At 42.0% G+C, this 21244-nt stretch overlaps 1 protein-coding gene across 1 annotated transcript in view; it reads left to right on the top strand.

Moving 5' to 3' along the window:
- RIMKLA (ribosomal modification protein rimK like family member A) overlaps positions 1-14124 on the top strand; it is a 35849-nt gene extending 21725 nt beyond the window's left edge. Inside the window, exons 3-5 of the mRNA XM_049774889.1 lie at positions 3593-3679; positions 9457-9660; positions 13353-14124. Coding sequence (XP_049630846.1) covers positions 3593-3679; positions 9457-9660; positions 13353-13843 — 782 coding nt within the window. The 3' untranslated portion in view covers positions 13844-14124. The remainder of the gene's footprint in view (positions 1-3592; positions 3680-9456; positions 9661-13352) is intronic.
- The last annotated feature ends 7120 nt before the right edge of the window (positions 14125-21244 follow it).

The following is a 21244-nucleotide window of genomic DNA, read 5'->3' as shown; positions in this document are numbered from 1 at the left end:
TAAGGGCTAGGAGGATTACCTCAGCCGTGCTGTATTGACAATGATTCTTGGGGGACCATGTGGTTCAGGGGACCAAACTGAGATTGGCTCCATGTAATGCACACACCTTAATCTTTGTACTACCTCTCAGTCCTCAATATGTTGAATCTTACATACTAGCTCCTGGGATATAACACTGAGTAAGAGAGGTATGTCTTTGAAGTATTTCCAGTTCATCACAGGCAAAGGGCAGCATGTAAACAGACAATTTCTGTGCCATGTAATAAATACCATAGGAAGAATTAGTGTGAGGAAGTATAGAATACATAAGAGAGCCCCTAGTTAGCATGGGAGACCATCATAAATGGTATTGCAAACCACAAAATCTCAATGAAAAAGATTTTTTAAATAGAGAGCCTATTAAATTTAGAATATATGTGATGACTTCTTGAAAGCTACTCTAAAAGGCTGGCATTGTCTAGCCAATGCAAAGAGAATGAGGAGAGAATTAGACTAAGCAATGGATAAGATGTAGAAAGACCGGGGCCGGGTAGGTGGCGCTGGAGGTAAGGTGTCTGCCTTGCAAGCGCTAGCCAAGGAAGGACCTCGGTTCGATCCCCCGGCGTCCCATATGGTCCACCCAAGCCAGGGGCGATTTCTGAGCACATAGCCAGGAGTAACCCCTGAGCGTCAAACGGGTGTGGCCCAAAAAACAAAAAAAAAAAAAAAAAAAAAAAGATGTAGAAAGACCAATAGGCAATAGAGATCCTACCCGATTAGTAGTGACAGAGAGTAGTTTATAGGGCCAGAGTGATAGTCAGGTGCTTGCCTTGCATATGACCAACCCAGGTTTGTTCCCCAGCACCCCAAGCCCATTAAGGGTGATCCCTGAGTGCAGAGCCAGAAGTAAACTCTGAGCCAGGTGTGGCACAAATAAAAAAATAACAACAACAAAGAAGAGAGTGATTTGTAGATCCTAAGAGAGATAGAGTTGAAATAAGATAATGGAAAGAGGACTTGTGAGATACTACCAAGGGTAAGACAGTTGCCCCTGCTAACAGTCATCCTCACTTCAGCTCTTCACACTGTATGTGTGGAGGATCGCCTGCAAAAACTAGAAACAATCAAAAAACTAGAATTTCAAGTCTCCCAAAAAGGGAGAGGGGTTGAAGCAGGATGGACTTTCCAGTTTTACAGCATACCCTTATATCGCACAGACATTCTTTCACAATGGTAGCTTAACAGGATGTGATCTTATCTTAGCAACTCCAGGCAGTTTATTGGAGCATCTTGTGACTTTTGCTAACTGAACTATATGGCTGTTCTTTCCTTTAGGTCCATGGGGGAAATGCCATAGTAGCAGCCTGTCAGGTACACAGGCCTTTGGTTTCTCAGGCATCAGAGACTCCATTTTGCTCTCTAAGTCTTATAGCTTCCAACATATGTGGTCTTCTGAATGTGAAGAATGACCTTGGAGCATAGAACCAGATGTACTTTCTGAAAACAGTTGGGTTTTGAAAAGATAATCTTAGAAATATAAGGGTTGTGGGGGAAGAGAGGCCATTGGGCTACATGGTATGCTTTGTACATAGAACACCCAGGTTCAATCCCTAGCATCACATGGTTCTCCAAGCACCACACAGAGCCATGGGATGTGGCCCAAAAACAGAAAGGAAAAATACCAAACATAATCCTGAGACAGCAGATAGTTGTCAGATGATTTTAAGCAAGAAGATGAACCAATCAGTTTTGGCTAAAGTATGGAGAAGGAATTATACAAGGGTGAAGTAAAGATGAGATATGAAATGGGAGGAGGCTTTTATTTTGTTTTTGTTTGGGGGCCATCAACCTGGTGATGTTCAAGGGTCACTCATGGCTGGAATTAAATCATGGTGGTGCTTGGGGAGCATATGGGATGCCAGTTATTGAACCCCAGTCTGCTGTATGCAAATGCCCTGACACTGTACTATCTCTCCAGCCCCAGGAGCCTTAATGGTAGTTTAAGTAAGCAGTGAAGGTATAGGCTAACTAGAGTGACCATACTAATAGTGAAAATAAATAAGCTATCAGAAATTACAAAGAAAATAAAAGTAATATGATATGGTGATTAATTGGATGTTGAGCAAGGAAAATCAAGGGCAACTATGGTTTCTGGTTTGGGCATTTGGATATCAAATCAAATACTACAGAGTCTGGACACCCTGGGAGGAGAAATAGCTGGGTAGGTGGTAATTTCCGTTTGAACATGTTCTGACTATGGTATCTAGTATCTGCAAATAGGCACAAAAAAGTGAATCTGGAGTTCCTGAAAGATGACAGATGAGGGTTGTGAGAATGGAAACTTTTTTATATAAAGTGAAGATTACTTAGAAAATGAAGAATGAAGAGTGTACTGAGCTGCACCTAAACTAATCTACAACAGTTAAAATGCCAAGTTGATTTTATATTTTCCCCACAATGAAAAAAAAAATAAAATAGGGCTAGAGTGATAGCTCATACACTAGAGAACATGCTTTTCATGGGAGCAGCCTTGGTTTAATTCCTGGCACTACGTGGTATTCTAAGCACTGCTGGGTTGCCTGGAGTAACCCTCTATCCAGTGGTCCTCAAACTATGGCCCACAGGCCACATATTGTATTTGTTCCCATATTGTTTCTTCACTTCAAAGTAAGATATATGCAATGTGCATAGGAATTTGTTCATAGTTTTTGTTTTCACTATAGTCTGGCCCTCCTGTGAGGGATAGTGAACTGGTCCCCTGTTTAAAATGTTTGAGGACCACTGTATACTATGAAGTATGGCCACAACCCCTACCCTAAAGCAAAGGGAAAATAATAATAGTATAATAAAAGAAAGTTTAAGAAGTATCTCAGTAAACAATGACAAAGCACTTTTGTTAAGACTGGTTTTACTAAAATTACACAAATCTTTTGTTTGGGAAAAAACCTAATAAATTATAATATCATTTGTGTTAGACAATAATGACTCTTCCTAAAGAATCAAGGAAAGTCTGCAAAATAATTGAGCACTTGAAATGTTTATCACTATTTTTTTCCTAATTAATATTGAAAGAGACATAGTGGAGCAATTCATCAGACCTAAACTTTGGATGAGAAAAATCCTCAGGCTTGATTTCTTTGGGTATTGGAATTGACTGCTGCATAGAAACTACTAAGCATTGGGTCAAAATAATAGCTCAACTGGCTGAGCACATGCTTTGCACATAAGAGGCCCTGGATTCAGTCATCAGCTTTACACAATTCCCTAAGTACCCCGGACACTGAACCAGGTGTAGCCCCCCAAGAATTGCTATCAAAACAAACCAAATGATTGAAAATCACACCCATTTCATTTCTTCTACTTTCAGTCTATGCTAGGATTACATGGATTTAGCATGTACTGCCTTTACTACCTAGAGGTAGTAAATGATAAATTTTGGTTTCCTTAGTTCTCTGCACTGACCACTTTTATATTTCAGGTACATGATGTGTTGGATTGAAGGATTTGAGTGACTTTTCATCAGAAAGATAAGCTTGGAAAAAGTTTCCACGGAGGGCCAGGCCAAGACAGATTATCAGCCTCATCCTCACTAACTCTTATCCTTTCTTGGCAGGTGGTCATGAAGACTTTTCAAAAATGATTGATGAAGCTGAGCCCCTGGGCTACCCGGTGGTGGTGAAGAGCACGAGAGGACACCGGGGTCAGTGCTGTCCCTCTGAACTTCCTTCCATTAGATGGCAGCTCTGCCTAGAGAGCTTCCTCCTCAGGAAGGCCCAAAGTGTTCTTGGAAAACAGGGCTTACCCTTGAGGGGCCCCAAGTTCTCAGGAAGCCCTGAACTCTTGTTGGAAGAGAAAAGCCAGCCCTAATCCCTGCCCAAGTGTCTCAGTGTCTTCCTTTGCAGTAAAACATTTCAGGAGGAGAGGCCAGTATGATACCACAGTGGGTAGGGCATTTGCCTTACACACGGCTGACCCAGGCTTGATCCCTGGAATTCCCTATGATCCCCTGAGCACTGCCAAATGTGGCTCAAAAGCCACAAAAAATAATATAAATTTAGAGGAGATCAATTGTGAAGTATAATAGTTTTATTTAAAGAAAACTAAAGGGGGCCAGAGCAATAGAACAGTGGTAGGGTGTTTGCCTTGCATGCTGCTGACCCGGGACAGACCTGGGTTTGATCCCCAGCATTCTATATGGTCCCCCGAGCCTACCAGGTGTGACTTTCTGAGTGCAAAGCCAGGAGTAACCCCTGAGCACCATCGGGCATGGCCCAAACAGAAACAAAAACAAAACAAAAAACAAACTAAAAAGAAAACTAAAGAGAGAATTAGGTATTGAAGAGAGCATGATGGGAAACTGCTGGTGCTACATATGCAAGATAGAGAATGTACCCACTCACATTTATAAAGGTGTTTTTTGTTTGTGTTTTTGTTTGTTTTATGTTTGGGACCACAGTGATGCTCAAGGCTTACTCCTGACTTTGCAGTCAGGAATTACTCCTAGTGGAGGAGAGGAACAATATGGGGTGCCAGGGATTAAACTTAGATTAGTCCCATTTAGTGCAAACACCCTGCCCCTTTTATTATCACTCAGGCCCTACAAAAGTATGTTATAGTAGGACTTCCCCCTAAACTGTCTCACCTGGGACTCTCTTGCCAAAATGTGACCAAGTGGAAGAGCCTTGAACCCTTCCTTGTTGATCTTTTCCATATCTTATCATAGCCTTTGAGCTTCTTTTCAGAGAAGTCCACTCTTCTCTATTTGATACCTGTTTCTGCATTTGGGTGGTACCATCAAGTCTTTGGGCTATTTTAGGTCTGATGACTTGCTACTTGATTTTTGTTGTTATTATTATTTTGGGACCACACACAGCAATGCTCAGTGGTTACTCCTGGCTCTGTTCAGGAATTGCTCCTGGCAGTAGTTGGAGAACTATATGGTGTCTTGGCTAGCTTTGGGTCTGGTTGTGTTAGAGAACTTCCTTTGAGTCCCCTTTAGGAGAATGACTGCATGGGCGGTGAAATATGAAGTTCTCTAATGCAACCAAACCCAAAGCTAGCCACGGGCATCTGGCACCCACATGCATTGTGTGGTGTCTCATCTCTTCATATTTCCCCGTTCATGTCACCCACTCTCCTCGAAGAAACTCAAAGAAGTTCTCTAATACAACTGGACCCAAAAACTAGCTGCAGCAATATGGGGTGCCAAGGATGGAACCTAGGCTGGCTGCAAGCAAGGCAAACTCCTTACCTGCTATACTACTGTTGATCAGCCCCTGAGTTAGCAATTTGATAAAATCTCATCTTGGTAGTTTACTTCTCAAAAAACTCATTACCTGGGGCCGTTCCCTGTCAACCTGCCTGCAACAACTTGGTTCTGACTTGTTTTCCTAACTCTACCACAGTGAATTCTCAATAATTTTCAGGGAGCCAGTTCTCTGAGACATAAATCTATTTTTTGTCATTCCCTTACTGGAAAAATCTGCCAAGACACATACAGTGTATTAGACAAAGTCTTCATCCTCACATTGACTCCCAAGGCCTGGGTGAACTGATTTAATCTTCCTGTGCAGCCTTGTCTGACCATGCAAATCCTTCATATTCCACTACACACTTGACTTCTCTTTCACCTATATGATGTCATGTATTTTCCTCCCTTTACACATCTGCTACCTTTCTTTTGCTGGAAGTGCCACCCTCCTCACCCTCCAGTAGACTTCTGCTCATTTTTCAAGCCTGGTTCCAGGTGTACTTTCTCTTCTCTCCACATATCTCTTCTCCAGAACCTAAATGTTCTCCCATTGTGCTTCTGTAGCATTCTGGCCATGCCTCTAGTGTTGTTCTATATACATTGAGTGTGCTGCTCAGGATCAGGAAGCAGGCCCAATGTACCAGTCTCAGTAGGATATGTTGCCAGGCTCAGGATTTATTTGGGACTCAGCAGTCCCATGTAGATAATGGTGTTCAAAGGACCTTATGTGATGCCAAGTATTTATTTGAAGCAGTATCGTTGCAGCTTGCTTCAGCCACAAACAAGAAATTTCCTTATCCCCTGTACTATCTGTCTGGACCCTTTTGTTGTATTTTTAAAAGCTCCTCAGTTATTGGCTATATAATCTAAATGTGCTTTTCACACACTACAAAATTTACATTTTATTCTTTTACTTTCTTTTTTAACTTCTTTCTTTCTTTTTTCTCTTTCTTTTTTAACTTTTCTTTTCTTTCTTTTTTCTTTCTTTCTTTCTTTTTCTTTCTTCTTTCTTTCTTTCTTTCTTTTTCTTTCTTTCTTTCTTTCTCTTTCTTTCTTTCTTTCTTTCTTTTTTTCTTTCTTTCTTTCTTCCTTTCTTTCTTTTCTTTCTGCCACACCCAGCAGTGTTCAGGGGTCACTCCTGGCTCTGCACTCAGAAATCACCTCTGGCAGGCTGGGGATGCCGGGAATCGAACCAGGTCTCTCCTGGGTCAGCCACATGCAAGGCAAATGCCCTACTGCTGTGCTATATCTCCAGCTCCTATTCTTTTACTTTCTAATAGGAATCTTTGCTGGAAAAAGTTTTTTTTCTTTTGATGAGTTCATCATTTTTCCTTTGGTTACTTGTGCTTTTGATGTCATTTCTGCCTTGCCTAATACAAGGTCACACAGATTTATATCTAATGCCTTTCTGTGAATTTTATAGTGGTAGGCCTTATATTTCTGTCTGATTCATTTTAAGTTAACTTTTGTATAGTGTGACATAAGAGTTAGACTTTATTATTTTGCATGTGAATTTTCAGTTTCCCTACTGATTGGAAAGACTTTTCTCACACAATAAATGCTCCTGTAACTGTTAAAATTCAATTGGACATTTGAGGGAAGGTTTATTTCTGGACTCACAATTTTATTCCATTGATCTATAAGTCTGTCCTTATGTCAGGGCACACTTTCTTTGATTATTATAACTTTGTAGGAACTTTTAAAATTGTTAAGTGTGAGTTGTCCAACATTGGTATACTTTCTCAAAATTGTATTGGCTATTTGGGTTCCTTTGTATTTCTTTTGGGGAGGGTTGGTTTTTGGGACACATCTAGTTGTGCTTAGGACAAACTCCTGGTTTTATGCTCAGGTATCAGTGCTGATGGAGCTCAAGAGACCATATGGAATATCATATGGAATACCAGGGATGGAACTTGAGTTGGCCACATGTAAGGCAAGCGCCCTATCCACTGTACTACCATTCTGACTCTGGGTTTTTTGTATTGCTATCTGAATTTTGTTTTGTTTGAGGGGGCTCTCCCAGCAGTTCTCAGGGCTTATCTCTGGTTCTGTGCTCAGGGATCACTCCTGGTAATGCTCGGGATCCATACAAGGTGGTAGGGTTTGAACTTGGACCATGTAAATGCAAGTGCCTCAATTTTTATACTACCTCTCTACCCTTCTATCTGAATTTCATGTTCAGCCCTTCCATTTCTGCAAAAAGGTAGATCATTTGAGTAACAATACCATTTTGACAATATTAACTCTCTAATTCCCAGAACTTGGATATTTTTAATCTATTTTAAAAATATCATATATGAAAGACTGCCAATGGGTTAATGGGTAAGGCGAATGCTTTGTAGGTGACTAACCCGGGACAGACCGCGGTTCGAATCCAGACGTCCCCTATGGTTCCCAAGCCTGCCAGGAGCGACTTCTGGCTGCATAATCAGGAGGAACCCCTGAGCGCCACCTGGTGTTAGCCCTACACACAAAAAAATATTATATATGAAAATAAATCTAAAGAAGTGAGTAGACTGATGCAGGCTGTGCCTTTAAAACAGTTACAAATTGTATGGATCCTTAGTTTTCAAACTGTTATTCCACAGGGAAAAAAAAGTATCTTTATTCTGATGACTTCACAGGGCAAGTATGAAGTACAAATAAAACTTCAAAAACTAAAATGCTTGGCACATTGGTGTAGATGATTAATTCATCTTCCTGCCTTTCTTTTCTTAACCAGTTTTTCCTCCTTGCTGCCTCCATTCTGGATTATTATGCATCACTATGCCAGCAACCAAGTCTCTATTTCTAGCCCTCTCTGCTGAAAAACATCCCTCCCACATTTAGAATTCCCCAATGTTGAGAAAAGTATCTCAGACATCTTCCACTGTTTGCCAGATTTTCAGATGCCAAGTGACCACAAAGTGACATGTTTGAGAGATTATTTTTCAGCCTCAGTTGAGGATCTTTCACTTGTTTTAATGAAGATTTTAGGAGGTCCCCTTTCCTTTGAAGGAGGTCACATAAATCTTACAAAATCATCTTTTGTAGCGATAGGATCAGATTGGGGTCTTGCAGAGCAGACCTTTTGGGAATCCCTACTTAGGTCTGCTCGACAGTATGCAAAATGGAAAAGCAGATGTTGTTAAATAATCAAGAAAACATAAATGATTCAAGCAGAAAATAAAGAATTTGGAGTCAAAAAAAGAATTTCCCCAGAGATCAATAGAGATATCATTTCTTGTAGAATTATAATTACAACTAAATCACAGACTTACTTTGTCAAGAGACACTTTGTTAGTGACCTGCTCTTTGAACCCCAGAGTTTGTCTAAGGCTCTCAGTACCATATCATGCTGTGCTGTGATTCTCTTTTTTGGGCCTCTCTCAAAATATATCTGGAATTTCTCTATTCGTTGTGATCTGAAAATATCAATTGATACTTGTTTGATACATCAGTCCAATGTGAAGTTTAGGGGTGAATGTGAAGTTTAATAAGCGAGTTAAACCTGGTCCTGCCTGATTATCATCCTTGAGATGATAGGAGATGCAAACTGATGGGTTTTGAAGCCAAACTGACTACATTCTTTGGGTTTTATTTTGATTATTTTTGTATTATTTATTTTCAAAGAAAGAATGGTGGTGGAAGGATGACTCAGCATTATTAAGACCTTAAAAAATATATCAGGCCGGAGAGACAGCACAGCGGTAGGGTGTTTGCTTGCATGTGGCCGACAAGGGATGGACCCAGTTTGATTCCTGGCTGGTTGGTCCACCAACCTGCCAGGGGTTGTTTCTGAGTGCAGAGCCAGGAGTAACCCAAGTGCCGCTGGGTGTGGCCCAAAAACTAATCAATCAATAAAACAATCAATACAATTAAAAAATAAAACAAGACAGGGCTGGAGCAGTAGTGCAGCAGTAGGGCATTTGCCTTGTATGTAGCTGACCCAGGATGGACCTGAGTTGGATTGCCGGCATCCCATATGATCCCCCAAAGCCAGAAGCCTTTTCTGAGTGCATAGCCAGGAGTATCACCTGATCATCACTGGGTGTGGCAAAATAAAACAAAACAAACAAAAAAGTCAAGACAAAGTAAGGGCAACTTAATGGCCATTTGGTAGGAGAGTCTCATCAGATAATTGGACCAAATTCTGGTGGGATCAGAAAGAACAGGTGATAGTATGGGAGAGGAGACGGCTCGCAGAGTTCTCACTTCTTCAACGTCTGCTCTCTGTCTTCTTAAAGGAAAAGCTGTTTTTCTGGCAAGAGATAAACACCACCTTTCAGACATCTGCCATCTGATCCGCCACGATGTGCCCTACCTGTTCCAGAAGTATGTGAAGGAGTCCCATGGCAAAGATATCCGAGTGGTGGTGGTTGGTGGCCAGGTGATTGGCTCCATGCTTCGATGCTCTACAGATGGCCGGATGCAGAGCAACTGTTCTCTTGGTAAATGAAGAATTCTGCTTGGGTTGTGGGGTATGGGTGACCACCTCCGGGGCTTTTCACTAGGATGTTGAGGCCACTCCTTGCATGTGTTACTCTCTCTTTGCTAGCTCTTCAGATTCTTTGATGGTGTGAGGGGATCAGGGCAGAATCAGAATTGGCTATTGTCTTTACCAGCAAGCAGTTAGTTATGGGTGCTGTACTGAGATTAGTCCAGAGCTAGGATATTGAGGGCTGGATACTGTCCTGCAGGATATGAATCAGAAGTCATGCAAAGACTGATGTGAGAAATTGTGTTTGAGAAGCACAGAAGGCAATGCCTGGCCCACTGCGACCCTATAATCTCAGGTTGTGCAGTGATGCTTTCCCTACTTAAAATGTGTCAAGAGCAGTCCTCTCCCAAAGAGGATGCTACCCTCCCTGAGGAGGACTGAATGATGTGGTGAGCATGGAAGTAACCTCTGTGCTTTTGGTGGTTATTTTTTTGTTTGCTTAAAGAAGGTAGATTTCCATAGGGCCAAAGAAATAGTACAGTGGATAAAGTGCTTGCCTTGCATATGGCTGACCCAGGTTTGATAACCTGACACCCTAGATGGTCCTCCTTGCTCAGCAGGAGTGGTTCCTGAGCACAGTCGGGTATGCCCCCCCAAAAAAGGAATTAACCCCCAAAATTAACTATCTGAGTTTCCAGGTGGTGCCAAGTATTTTTTTTTAACTTCCTTATTTGGTAGGCCAAAATAAGTTTGGGAACCTACCATGATTAGATTTCATCATGTGTTCTTACCACTATTTCACAACTCTTTACAAGAATTTAAAAAAAATCTCAGAGACATCAAAGTATAGAATTTAAAAATGAAGTGTCTACTGAAATTTTATCATAGAGAAAAATTACAAAAAGAATATCTAATTATTGAATGAGAGTTGTAGAAAAACTATTTGATTCTTCCAAAAGAATGCAAAGAAAATAAAAATAAGAGTTTGGTGGGCCAGAGAGGTGCTCCAGGAGATAAAGTTCTTCTTGCCTTGCATCCTGCCTGCCCCAGTTCAAATCCATATAGCACCACATATGGTCCCTTGAATACAGCTAGAAATCATTCCTAAGCACAGAGCCAGGAATAGCCCCTGGCACTGTCAGGTGTGGCCTTGTCCTGCCCCCAATAAAGGAATATGTAGCTGGTAGGACAATTGGAAATTAGTTATAAATAATTATAAGGTAAATATATCAAGTCATTCTTTTTGTTTGGTATTTTGTGCTGCATCCAGCAGTATTTAGGATCAGTGCCCAGGGATCAAACCCAGTAATGCTTCAGGGACCAGGAGGTGTGGGAGACTGGACCCAGGCCTCCTGTATGCAAAGCATACTCAGTCTATTGAGCTAATTTTTCCAGCTCTCAAATAATGCGTTTTCAAAGAATAAAATTGTAATTCAAAAAAATTTTTTTCTTATATATGTAATGCTATTAGAATGTTGCTGTTGGGGCTAGAGAGATAGCATGGAGGTAAGGTGTTTGCCTTGTATGCAGGACAGTGGTTCAAACCCCAGCATCCTATATGGTCCCCTGAGCCTGCCAGGAGCAATTTCTGAGAGTAGAGCTAGGAGTAATCCCTCTGAGTGCTGCCGGGTGTGACCCCAAAACAAAACAAAACAAAACTAAACTAAAAAGTTGCTGTTTATATTTGGCTCAGATAACACCATCCTTGAGCCTCTAGATAAAATTTGGGTTCTGTTTGGGTCAATGAAGATATTCTAGAAAGGTTGTATATTTTTGTATATATCACAGGAAGTTATCACTACAAACTGTTTTGACTGATTTTTTATGTTGGCCATATGGAAAAATTACAGCTATTGTCACTTTGAAATCACCACATGACTGTGTCAAGTTTAGTGATGGTTGAAGAGACTTGACACATCAGTTTGGTTCTCCCAAAATAGTGATTCAACAGTTTCTAGCAGCAGCCTCCATTCTGGCTAATGAGAGAGTAGAAATTAGTACATGAGTTGCCTTTAGGCAGCCTATGGTCCAGAAAAGAAGACACATAAGTAAATAATATATGAGAAATGATGAGGCTGGGGGGTAGAAAGGTGCAAATACCCAATGCAGATTGATATGGAACAAAGTACCTAATACTCCATTTCATGCCCTTGATAATCATGTCGTTCCATGACATTGACCTGTATGTATCAGCATTTTGGTTTTTTCTGGTCGCCTTAAAGAGAATCTGTGTTTTGTTTCAATTTTACTCTTTTGTTTTTTAGAGAAGACATAGCCAGCACTGCTGGGCATGGGAAATGGCCGGTACCATTGCCAGAGTGCTGAGGGCTACTGGGCCTACCTATTGGTGTTGTGGCCAAGCCCAGCTGAGAGGTCAAGTTCAGGGACTCAGAAATGCTGAACATGTGCTCTGCCACTAGAGCTATCTCCTTGGTCATCAAAATTTATGATTTAACTCTGAGTCCGCCATTCTATCATCCACATTGCTACTCGTATAGAATTATTTAAAGCTGTTTTATAGCCTTTTTCCTTATACAATGTAATAGGTATGGTGGGAACAGTGTTAAGGTAAAGTTATTGGTACTGAGACTACAAGGCATACATCTTCCCAGAAAGACTAAAGGGCGACAACTAAAGCAGAAGTCTAGCAAGTCAAACCAACCAGACTTTGTTAGGATTTTATCTCTTTTAGCATTTTTTTCTTAAAAATTAAGTTTTATAATTTTGCTAATTATAAGTCCAAGTGGAAAAGTTGGGAAATACAGAAAAGACAAATTTAAAAAAGCATATGCATCATTAAATTCATCCTTTTGAGACAATTAGTGTTAAAGTGTTAGCATTAGTACCTTAGTGAAGTAGGAAGCATGTTTATCTTGTAATAATTCAGTATCATTCTATCTAATCTTTTGTCTGACTCATTAAAATAAGGCAAACTGAACAGTATTTTTTTTTTTTTTGGTTTTTGGTTTTTGGGCCACACCCGGTAACGCTCAGGGGTTACTCCTGGCTATGTGCTCAGAAGTCGCTCCTGGCTTGGGGGACCATATGGGACACCGGGGGATCGAACCGCGGTCCGTCCAAGGCTAGCGCAGGCAAGGCAGGCACCTTACCTCTTGCGCCACCGCCCGGCCCCAGTATTTTATTTTTCTAAGTAGTTCCATGTGTTTACGAACTTTCTCAGAGAATTATTATTAGTGGTTGTTTAAAAAAAGTAAATGCTTTTAATGGGCCAAAGAAATAGTACAGGAGGAAGGCACTGGCTTTGAAGGTGGCCAACCCTAGTACCATCCCCATCACAACGTATGGTACCCTAAACATGTGGTGTTTGGGATAAGACATGTGGTTCTTGGGATCAGACTTGGGTCAGATAATTTTTTAATAAGGGCCTCCCTAACAGTGGGTAGGAGCCAGGTGGCAATTGAAGATTGAACTCAGGCCTCCTGTTTGCTCCATCCATTTGAGCTATGTCCTCTGCCCAATAAAGCTCTAATTGGCTCATTACATAAGATGCTTTTCTCCACGGTGGAATGAGCAGGTCAGAAGACAGAAGCACACCAGAGCTGCTAACAAAGAAGTAACCACCATGCTTTCTTGGAAACTGTTCCACTTTCCATCCAGACATTTGTACAGTACCGAAGCGCCCCTCCTGGCCTTCCCTGCCTGTCCCTTGAAGCATCTCATGTCCCTATGCTTTCCCCACAGGTGGCGTGGGGGTCATGTGCCCACTGACAGAACAAGGCAAGCAGTTGGCCATTCAAGTGTCTAATATCCTGGGTATGGACTTCTGTGGCATTGACCTCCTCATCATGGACGATGGCTCCTTTGTGGTGTGTGAGGCAAACGCCAACGTTGGCTTCCTGGCCTTTGACCAAGCGTGCAACTTAGATGTGGGTGGGATTATTGCTGACTACACCATGTCCTTGCTACCCAGCAAGCAGACAGGGAAGATGGCTGCCCTCCCTGGGCTGCCTAGCCCTAGAGAGAAGAATGAGGGAGATAGCTGTGCGTCAGCTCAGGGAGTTGCAGAGAGCGTCTACACCACCAACGGTGGGTCTACCTCGAGTGAAAGTGAGCCTGAACTGACAGAGATCCAGGATTCCTCAGCAAGCACCACAGGGACTACCCTGCCTATGCTGTCCGAACCCAGTTACAATATTAACAACAGGATTGCTTCTGAATTAAAACTTAAGTGAATGCCTGCTTTGGGGCAGCATAGAAACCAAATCCTACTGCTTCCTTAGTAGTTTCAAGTGAATAAAATCTGGACTGTTGCGATTTCATTTGCACAGAAAGCCTCAAATCCCATCTGGGCATTCAGAATTCTTTCTAATAACGATTTAAGCAACTGAAGGCTTCATTGTGTGGTTTTTATGAAGATGAAGATAAAAACACCCAGGACAGCAATCCCGACTGATCCATTTGAGATTAGTGCCTGCTGTGAATACTCGGATATTACAGCTGGTCTGGTATTGAAGGTCTGACTCTGAGTTGCTGCTTCTGGATTTTAGCAGTGGAGCCAGCCCATGAGCTGAGATGGACTTGGGGAAATCCTAGACTCAAAAGTAGTCATTAGATGGAGATATGTGCAGAAGGAGGATGTAACTGCAATGATGTGCTCTTCATTATGAGAGAGCTGGGATGGGGTTTCTCTGGAGAGAGAGAATGTGTGTGTGTGTGTGTGTGTGTGTGTGTGTGTGTGTGTGTGTGTGTGTGTGTGTATGATGTTTAGAGAATGCACAGTCCAAACACTCATAGAGGATCACTCTCTACTCATCAATCACTGACACTTCTCTGACACTCAGGATAGTGTTTAGGGAGCTTCCTTATTAGCATTCACAGTGAAGCACTTTGTAGAAAGTGCAATCAAATGGTCTGACTGGCAAAAATCCAGCCCTGTGTCTGGAACTTTCTACAAATTGCCTATTTGAGTTTTAGATACTTGCTTCCACAATGCCGGTCCCTCGCAGCCTCTTGCACCGTTGCTGCCTTTGGCCTCAGCTGGAAATGCACTGCAAGGAGCTAGTGGCCACTTTATTTCTTAAGCCTGCACTAGTATCAATGCCATGAACTTTCTTTTCAGTGGACTCTGTTCATATGTCATATGTTCCTATGTGGGTTTTATTCACAGAATGCTACTAGAAGATAAGATTTCTCTTCTCTGCTAAAACTTTGTATACCCTTTAGCTGTAGGAGTTTTCTTGTGTTAGTGTTGTGGGCTTGTTGTGTAGATTCAGCCTTTGGAATTGAACTCTAATCCCCTTGACATCAGAGTCTTATTCAGAGACCTGTCCTTGCCCACTTTTCCAACTGGGAAGACTCAGATATCAGGTATCATTGCACTTTGTGGGAAAGTGAAAAGGTAAACATGACACCAAGTGCTTTTCATTTGAACTCTTTGAGCAGTAGATGATACTCCTGTTGCATAAATCCTGGAGATGGAATGTTCCATCTCTACTTATTTGAATGATACCTAGTATTAGCAAGGCTAGCTTTTGAACCAAATACACTGAACACTCAAGAGTGACTCTAATCAGAACTGTTTCCTCAGAAGCCATATTCTTGAGCTGTGATGTTGCATGTGCCAAGAACACTTAGAATTCTTCTTTGGAGTTTATCTTTAAAGCCATTCAAGGGAAGAGGCCTCGAGCCTCATGGTCAGATCTTTCATGCTGTCCCTCCCCAGAGGTAGGTGATTCCAAACTCCATCACCTATTGTGTTTATCAGATTTATTTTTCTAATGCTATTTGACTGTTAGAAACATTCTTCCTCAAATAACTAAATCTGTCATTAACAGAAAAAGAATCACCAACATTTAGGAAACTTCCAGGGATGGTTATTAAGCAGGCTTTAGAAGTGATTAACATCACTGAATTCAACATGCATTTTTCCAAGGTAACTGCATTGACAGCAACAACACCTATTTGGGTGGTTAAGTTCTTGTAATTATCCTACTATAAATGTAAAATGTATGTAAAGTCTAACTTTCTCTCCTCCCCCCCCCACAACATATTTAAATAAAAATTGGCTTTTTAAATATTTGTAGCTAGAATCAGGTCTCCTCAAAGTAAGAACTATGCAGTGGAAGAGATTTGTCTCATGTCATAGAGAAAACAGACTGCACATGTGGTCTAAATGCAGCCCAGCACAGGATACATGCCTCAACCTTTACACTCTCATCACAGGTATTGAACAGTTGAAAAGTGATCGACTTACTATCATCCTTAACTTTTATATCAGTTAAGACTACTGAGGGTGGGTATTGAGAAAGGATCGCTTTTAGTCTATTCTCACTGGAGTTTGCTGAAGTCTCTCTTCATAAACATCTCAGATAATTAATGACATTCTGGAAGCTGTATTGACTCACTTCCAATATTTAGTGAAAATCCAGCTCTCCCTCTATCCTTTTTATCTAAAAAGATACTGGTGGACCCCATCCTCAACAGAGCTTCTACTTCCATACCTACTAGCAAGAGTTCAATTTCAGGTGTTGGCAACATCTAATCACTGGATCACCTCCTTGAATCTGTCTAGACTCTAGACAGACCCCATACAGGGGTCCTCAAACTTTTTAAACAGGGGGTCAGTTCACTGTCCCTCAGACCATTGGACGGTCTGACTATAGTAAAAACAAAAACAAAACATAAGAACGAATTCTTATGCACACTGCATATATCTTATTTTGCAATGAAGAAACAAAACAGATACAAATACAATATGTGGCCCGTGGGCCATAGTTTGAGGACCACTGGTAGAGGGAGAGGTCTGGGTCACAGCAGTATCCAAAGCCCCTACATGGTTTCTGGTTTTTGTGGGTTTGTTTATTTTTGTTTCTGGGACACACCCAGTGACACTCAGGGGTTACGCCTGGTTCTGCATTCAGAAATCACTCTTGGCAGGCTCAGGGAACCTTATGGATGCTGGGGATTGAACCCAGGTCAGCTGCATACAAGACAAACACCCTGCCTGCTGTCCTATTACCCCCCCCCCATACATGTTTTCTACTACCGACATGAACCTTGTCAACATCAGGCAAGGGTGACATGCCACAACTTCCCACAATACCTGCTGGAAGGAACATGAGGCCCAGAACTGAATTCTAGTCCTATTTCTTTAAACAACTGATTAGGTTTGTAAAATACAATGAACTTTATTTTCCCACTCCCCCATCCTCTGGTAGAGAAGATACCTATTCTAGTGGTAATTCCTGGAGTACTTTGTGGCTGAAAAGATTTCATGGGCTATGTACTGTGTGTGTGGGTAATGGGGGAAGGAGAAAGAAGGGATTGTAGAAAAATTACTCCATAGATTTAGTTTAATAATGATTTCCTATCACCCCTTCTCTGAGGGAATAAAGAAAGAGGCCAAGAATTCTTGGCCTTATTATAAAAAACAGTGGTGAGAAGTCTGGAAAAGGATGCAGGTTTGCAGAGGTCTTATGGCCAGAAAGGAGTAAGTGTATTCAAACACCTTCTGATGTATCACATATAACTCTGATTTGTGCGTTGATGAACTGTCTTCCTATGTAACCTGAATTTCATTGTCTGCATATGGTCTTCCCATTGCCTACTCACTACATCTTTTTTCCTTCTATTTTTCTTGGTTTTTATTTATTTTTAATAATATCTATTTAAGCACCATGATTATAAACATGTTTGTCGTTGGGTTTCAGTTATTAAAAAATATAGGTGTTACATCTTAAAGCTGGTCAAACTTGAATGCTAGTGTCAGTGTCACTCAGTATATATATGATTCTGCAAAAAATGTCTTCATGCTATCCTCTAACTACTGAGGGATATGGGTTTCTAGACTATGGATTGAGGTGGTATGGGAGATGGGAGGATTTAGGTCTTTTGGATTTGATAAACAATTTAAATGGGTTAGAAGTCCATTGCTCTCAACTGAAGGATGAGGTGAGGAGGAAAGGGAAGGTGAAAAGTCTGATATGTTTTTTGACATTTCAGTGACAGTTCTAGTTCACCAGAGCTCCAGATTAACACTAAAAATAATCTATCTTTGTATACAAAGATAGATTGAGGTCCAAGAACAAAATCTCTGGGGCCGAAGAGATAGTATGGAGGTAAGGCATTTGCCTTGCATGCAGAGGGTTGGTGGTTCGAATCTCAGCATCCCATATGGTACCCCGAGCCTGCCAGGACTGATTTCTGAGCATAGAGCTAGGAGTAACCCCTGAGCGCTGCCGGGTATGACCCAAAAAACAAAAACAACAACAACAAAAAGTGAACAGCATCTCTTTGGAATTTAATCCAGTCCCCATTTGATAGATAGGGAATCTGATTCACAGAACTGGTGTTACTTAGCAAGTCAGCAGGGAGGTTGGGATGCAGGGTGTCTGGTTGCCCATGTATTCAGTTGAGCACCTTTACAGAAGAGAATGGCTCTTCCATGGCACCTGACACTGTCATTCTGGACCTCTCATTCCTGTCGCGCTTCTGCTAAACCTGCGGTCTGGATCAGATGTGAAAGGTTCCACTCTCAGGTGAAAAACCAAAGGCCTATCTGATATTTTCCATAATACAGGATGACTTGTGGCCTGTGCTGCCTTTTACAGCCCAGCCAAAACATAGTTTTGCCTCCCACTGTCAGTGATGGCTGTGAGGTCCTTTGCCACACTGTCTGGGCCTCCTTTTAACTGTTGTGCCCTCAACTGCAGAATGTCAGGGGTTTCTGGGGACCTCTGTGGGCCTCTGCAAAGGACTCAGCGATTTCAAACTTCTTCACACCAAGTGTACTTGAGGGGAATCTCGATTGCTAAACATATTTCAGGGGCAATCAGCCACAAAGCCAAAAGTTTCCTCTCCTTTTTAAATCCACAGGATGCCCTGATTAGCTGCATTCTCCTCCTATCAGCCCCTGTGTCAGCTGAGAACTCCTTGCCCCTCTTTCCCCCAGCCAAGCAAGAGGGGAAGCACTCTGCACTCCCCATTCTTTGCCTCCTCTGGGTCCCTGTGGTTTCTAAAGGGCTTTATATTCTGTGGTCTCTGCTGACTGCAAACTTCTACTAGCTCACTGTCAACCACTTTTGGCATCTCTTCACTGCTGTGGCTGCTGAGACATGACTTTCAGTTCTTGCCTTTCACTCATGCCAGCAAACAAATGTGTGGGAGTATGTTTCAGGGATGTGGAAGACATTGGGAAATGTTGACATACACCCTGTCCCGCATTCATAAAAGCACCTCGATATACCACAGAGGGGTCGTACCCACACAGTGCTTGTCTCCCCTCTAGGGACATGTCAAATCCATTCGTTTTCATGAACAGCAGTATATCCACTTTATTTATTTTTCCTTTTGATTCCTAAAACTGGTGATTAATCAAGGCATTTTCCTTAGCGAAGATAGCTTCCTCTTTGAGAGAGGAATGCCCTCTCTTTGTTTTTGGGTTTTGTTTTTTGTTTTTTTTTTGTTTGTTTGTTTGTTTGGTTTTTTTGGTGGTTTTTTTTTTTTTTTTTGGTTTTTAGGCCACACTCGGTGATGCTCAGTGGTTACTTCTGGCTATTCACTCAGAAATTGCTCCTGGCTTGGGGAACCACATGGAATGCTGAAGATTGAACCCAGATCCATCCTGGGTCAGCCATGTGCAAGACAAACACCCTACCACTGTGCTATAGCTCTGGCTCCTCTTCTCTATTTTACTTTTATTTGTATTGAGTTTATGACAAGGTTGGTTTATGGTATGGATGTACGTAGATGTGTGGATGCATCCTTCGTCAAGTATCTGTTACCTAATCATACTCACCATCAAGACACCAGGGACATTCAGTCCCCTAGATCAGATACCATTTTATTCCCACCTGCCATCCATTTACCACCACGCTCACCTTTAGCTGTCTGGTAGTCATGCTTTTAGAAAGACAACACAGACCACGGTAAATGGTACCCATTTGAGCTACACAGCCCTGATTCAAATCCTGACTTCATCACTTACAGCTTGTGTAAGTTATGAAGGAAAAGTAGCTTACTTGTGCGAAACCTTTGTCCCATGTCCTATAAATGTGATTGGTAACATGATTCTTCAATGTGAAACTCTCAGCTCCATGCACGCCTTCCAGCAGGTTCCCATCCTCTTGCTTCCTCTGTGGTCAATAATCACAGACAGTGCCTTTGCATCATCTGGGCTCAGAGCCAAGGCCTAAAAGCCACAGACAGCAGCTTTCCATCTGGGAAAAAGAAACATGACTGGGTAGCAGTGGCTGGCAGTTTTTTAGACATGTATAGTTTGGGTTTAATGGTTGGAAAGTCCCATCCATCCTTGATATTTTCTGATGCCATCATGTAAGACAGAGGGGGGTATGTTTGGCTTAGAAAAGCCCTACTAGAAAGGAAGGCTGCCTCGGACAACTGGGAGACTGCCAAGCTGCTGAGCATCCTGACCTTGAATGATTCGGCACCTGGCTTTTTTGGCTCTTCCTATTTGAAGTTTGCTGGCTTTGCATCAGATGGAAGGAGTAATTGCCAGGGACTTGAATTGAATCTGTCAAACAGGGTGAGGAGAGTGTAGATCGCTGGGGACTGTGCTGGGAACTTGGACAGTGCGACAGCACCATCTGGACTTTACAAAGATGACAGATCTGATATCAGATGGAAGTAGTCAATAAAGCACCAAGTTCTTCTGTCCTGGGCCTGTCCCCAGTGGGGACTCTCATAATCTCTCGATCCTCTTTGTCACTCTGTAGAACTAAGGTCACTCTGAAGGTAGGACAAGACAGGTTGTTTTAGTCCCACAAAAATTTCCCGGAGTTCAGGCAGTGCCCACATCGGTCCATCAGAGAAGTTATAGGGATTTGTTGAGCAGGTTGTTAACCCTATCATGCATGCAGCCAACCTGGATTCAATTCCTAGTATATGATCTCCCAAGCACCACCATGAGTAATTCCTGGGTGCAGAGCCAGGAGTAACCTCTGAGTACCACCTAGTGTAACCCAAAAACAAAACAGGAACATTACATGATAAATACCTATGATTAAATATATTAAAATTACAGATACAACTCAAAATATCTCACATCTATTGACTTTAATGGAAATACTATAAAAAGTGGTGTCTTCCCAGCACCACCACTCCATTAGAACATCACATTGAGAAAATTAAATCAGTCACAGAAGGTGTATCTACTGCAGAGAGACAGGCAAATGTCACTTAGCCCAGTTTTCCCCTGGAGAGCTGCTTGTTTAACATTTATAATCACTACCACATGGGATAGGGATGAGAAAGAAAGTAATACAGATAAGCATTGCAGGATTCAGCTGGGGTAGAAAGTGGGGTAAGAAATGGGTTCTAGGAAGACTGACACACATCAGAAGAAAAAAAAAAAACAGGGGCCAGAGCGATAGCATAGCTGTAGGGCATTTACCTTGCACATGGCCAACACAGGATGGACCCCAGTTCAATTCCCAGCAACCTATTGGTCCCCTGTGCCTGCCAGGAGGGATTTCTGAGAGCAGAGCCAGGACTAACCTCTGAGCACCGCTAGGTGTGGCTCCCCTCCACACACCCACACAAAACAACAACAACAACAACAACAAGAACTCTCATTCACTGCTGGTGGAAATACTGTCTGTCCAGCCCTTATGGAA

The sequence above is a fragment of the Suncus etruscus genome, chromosome 6, assembly GCF_024139225.1.
Source record: "Suncus etruscus isolate mSunEtr1 chromosome 6, mSunEtr1.pri.cur, whole genome shotgun sequence".
NCBI classification, from domain to species: Eukaryota; Metazoa; Chordata; class Mammalia; order Eulipotyphla; family Soricidae; genus Suncus; species Suncus etruscus.
Note: the sequence above shows the minus strand (reverse complement) of the source record. Positions and strands in the feature narration are given on the sequence as shown.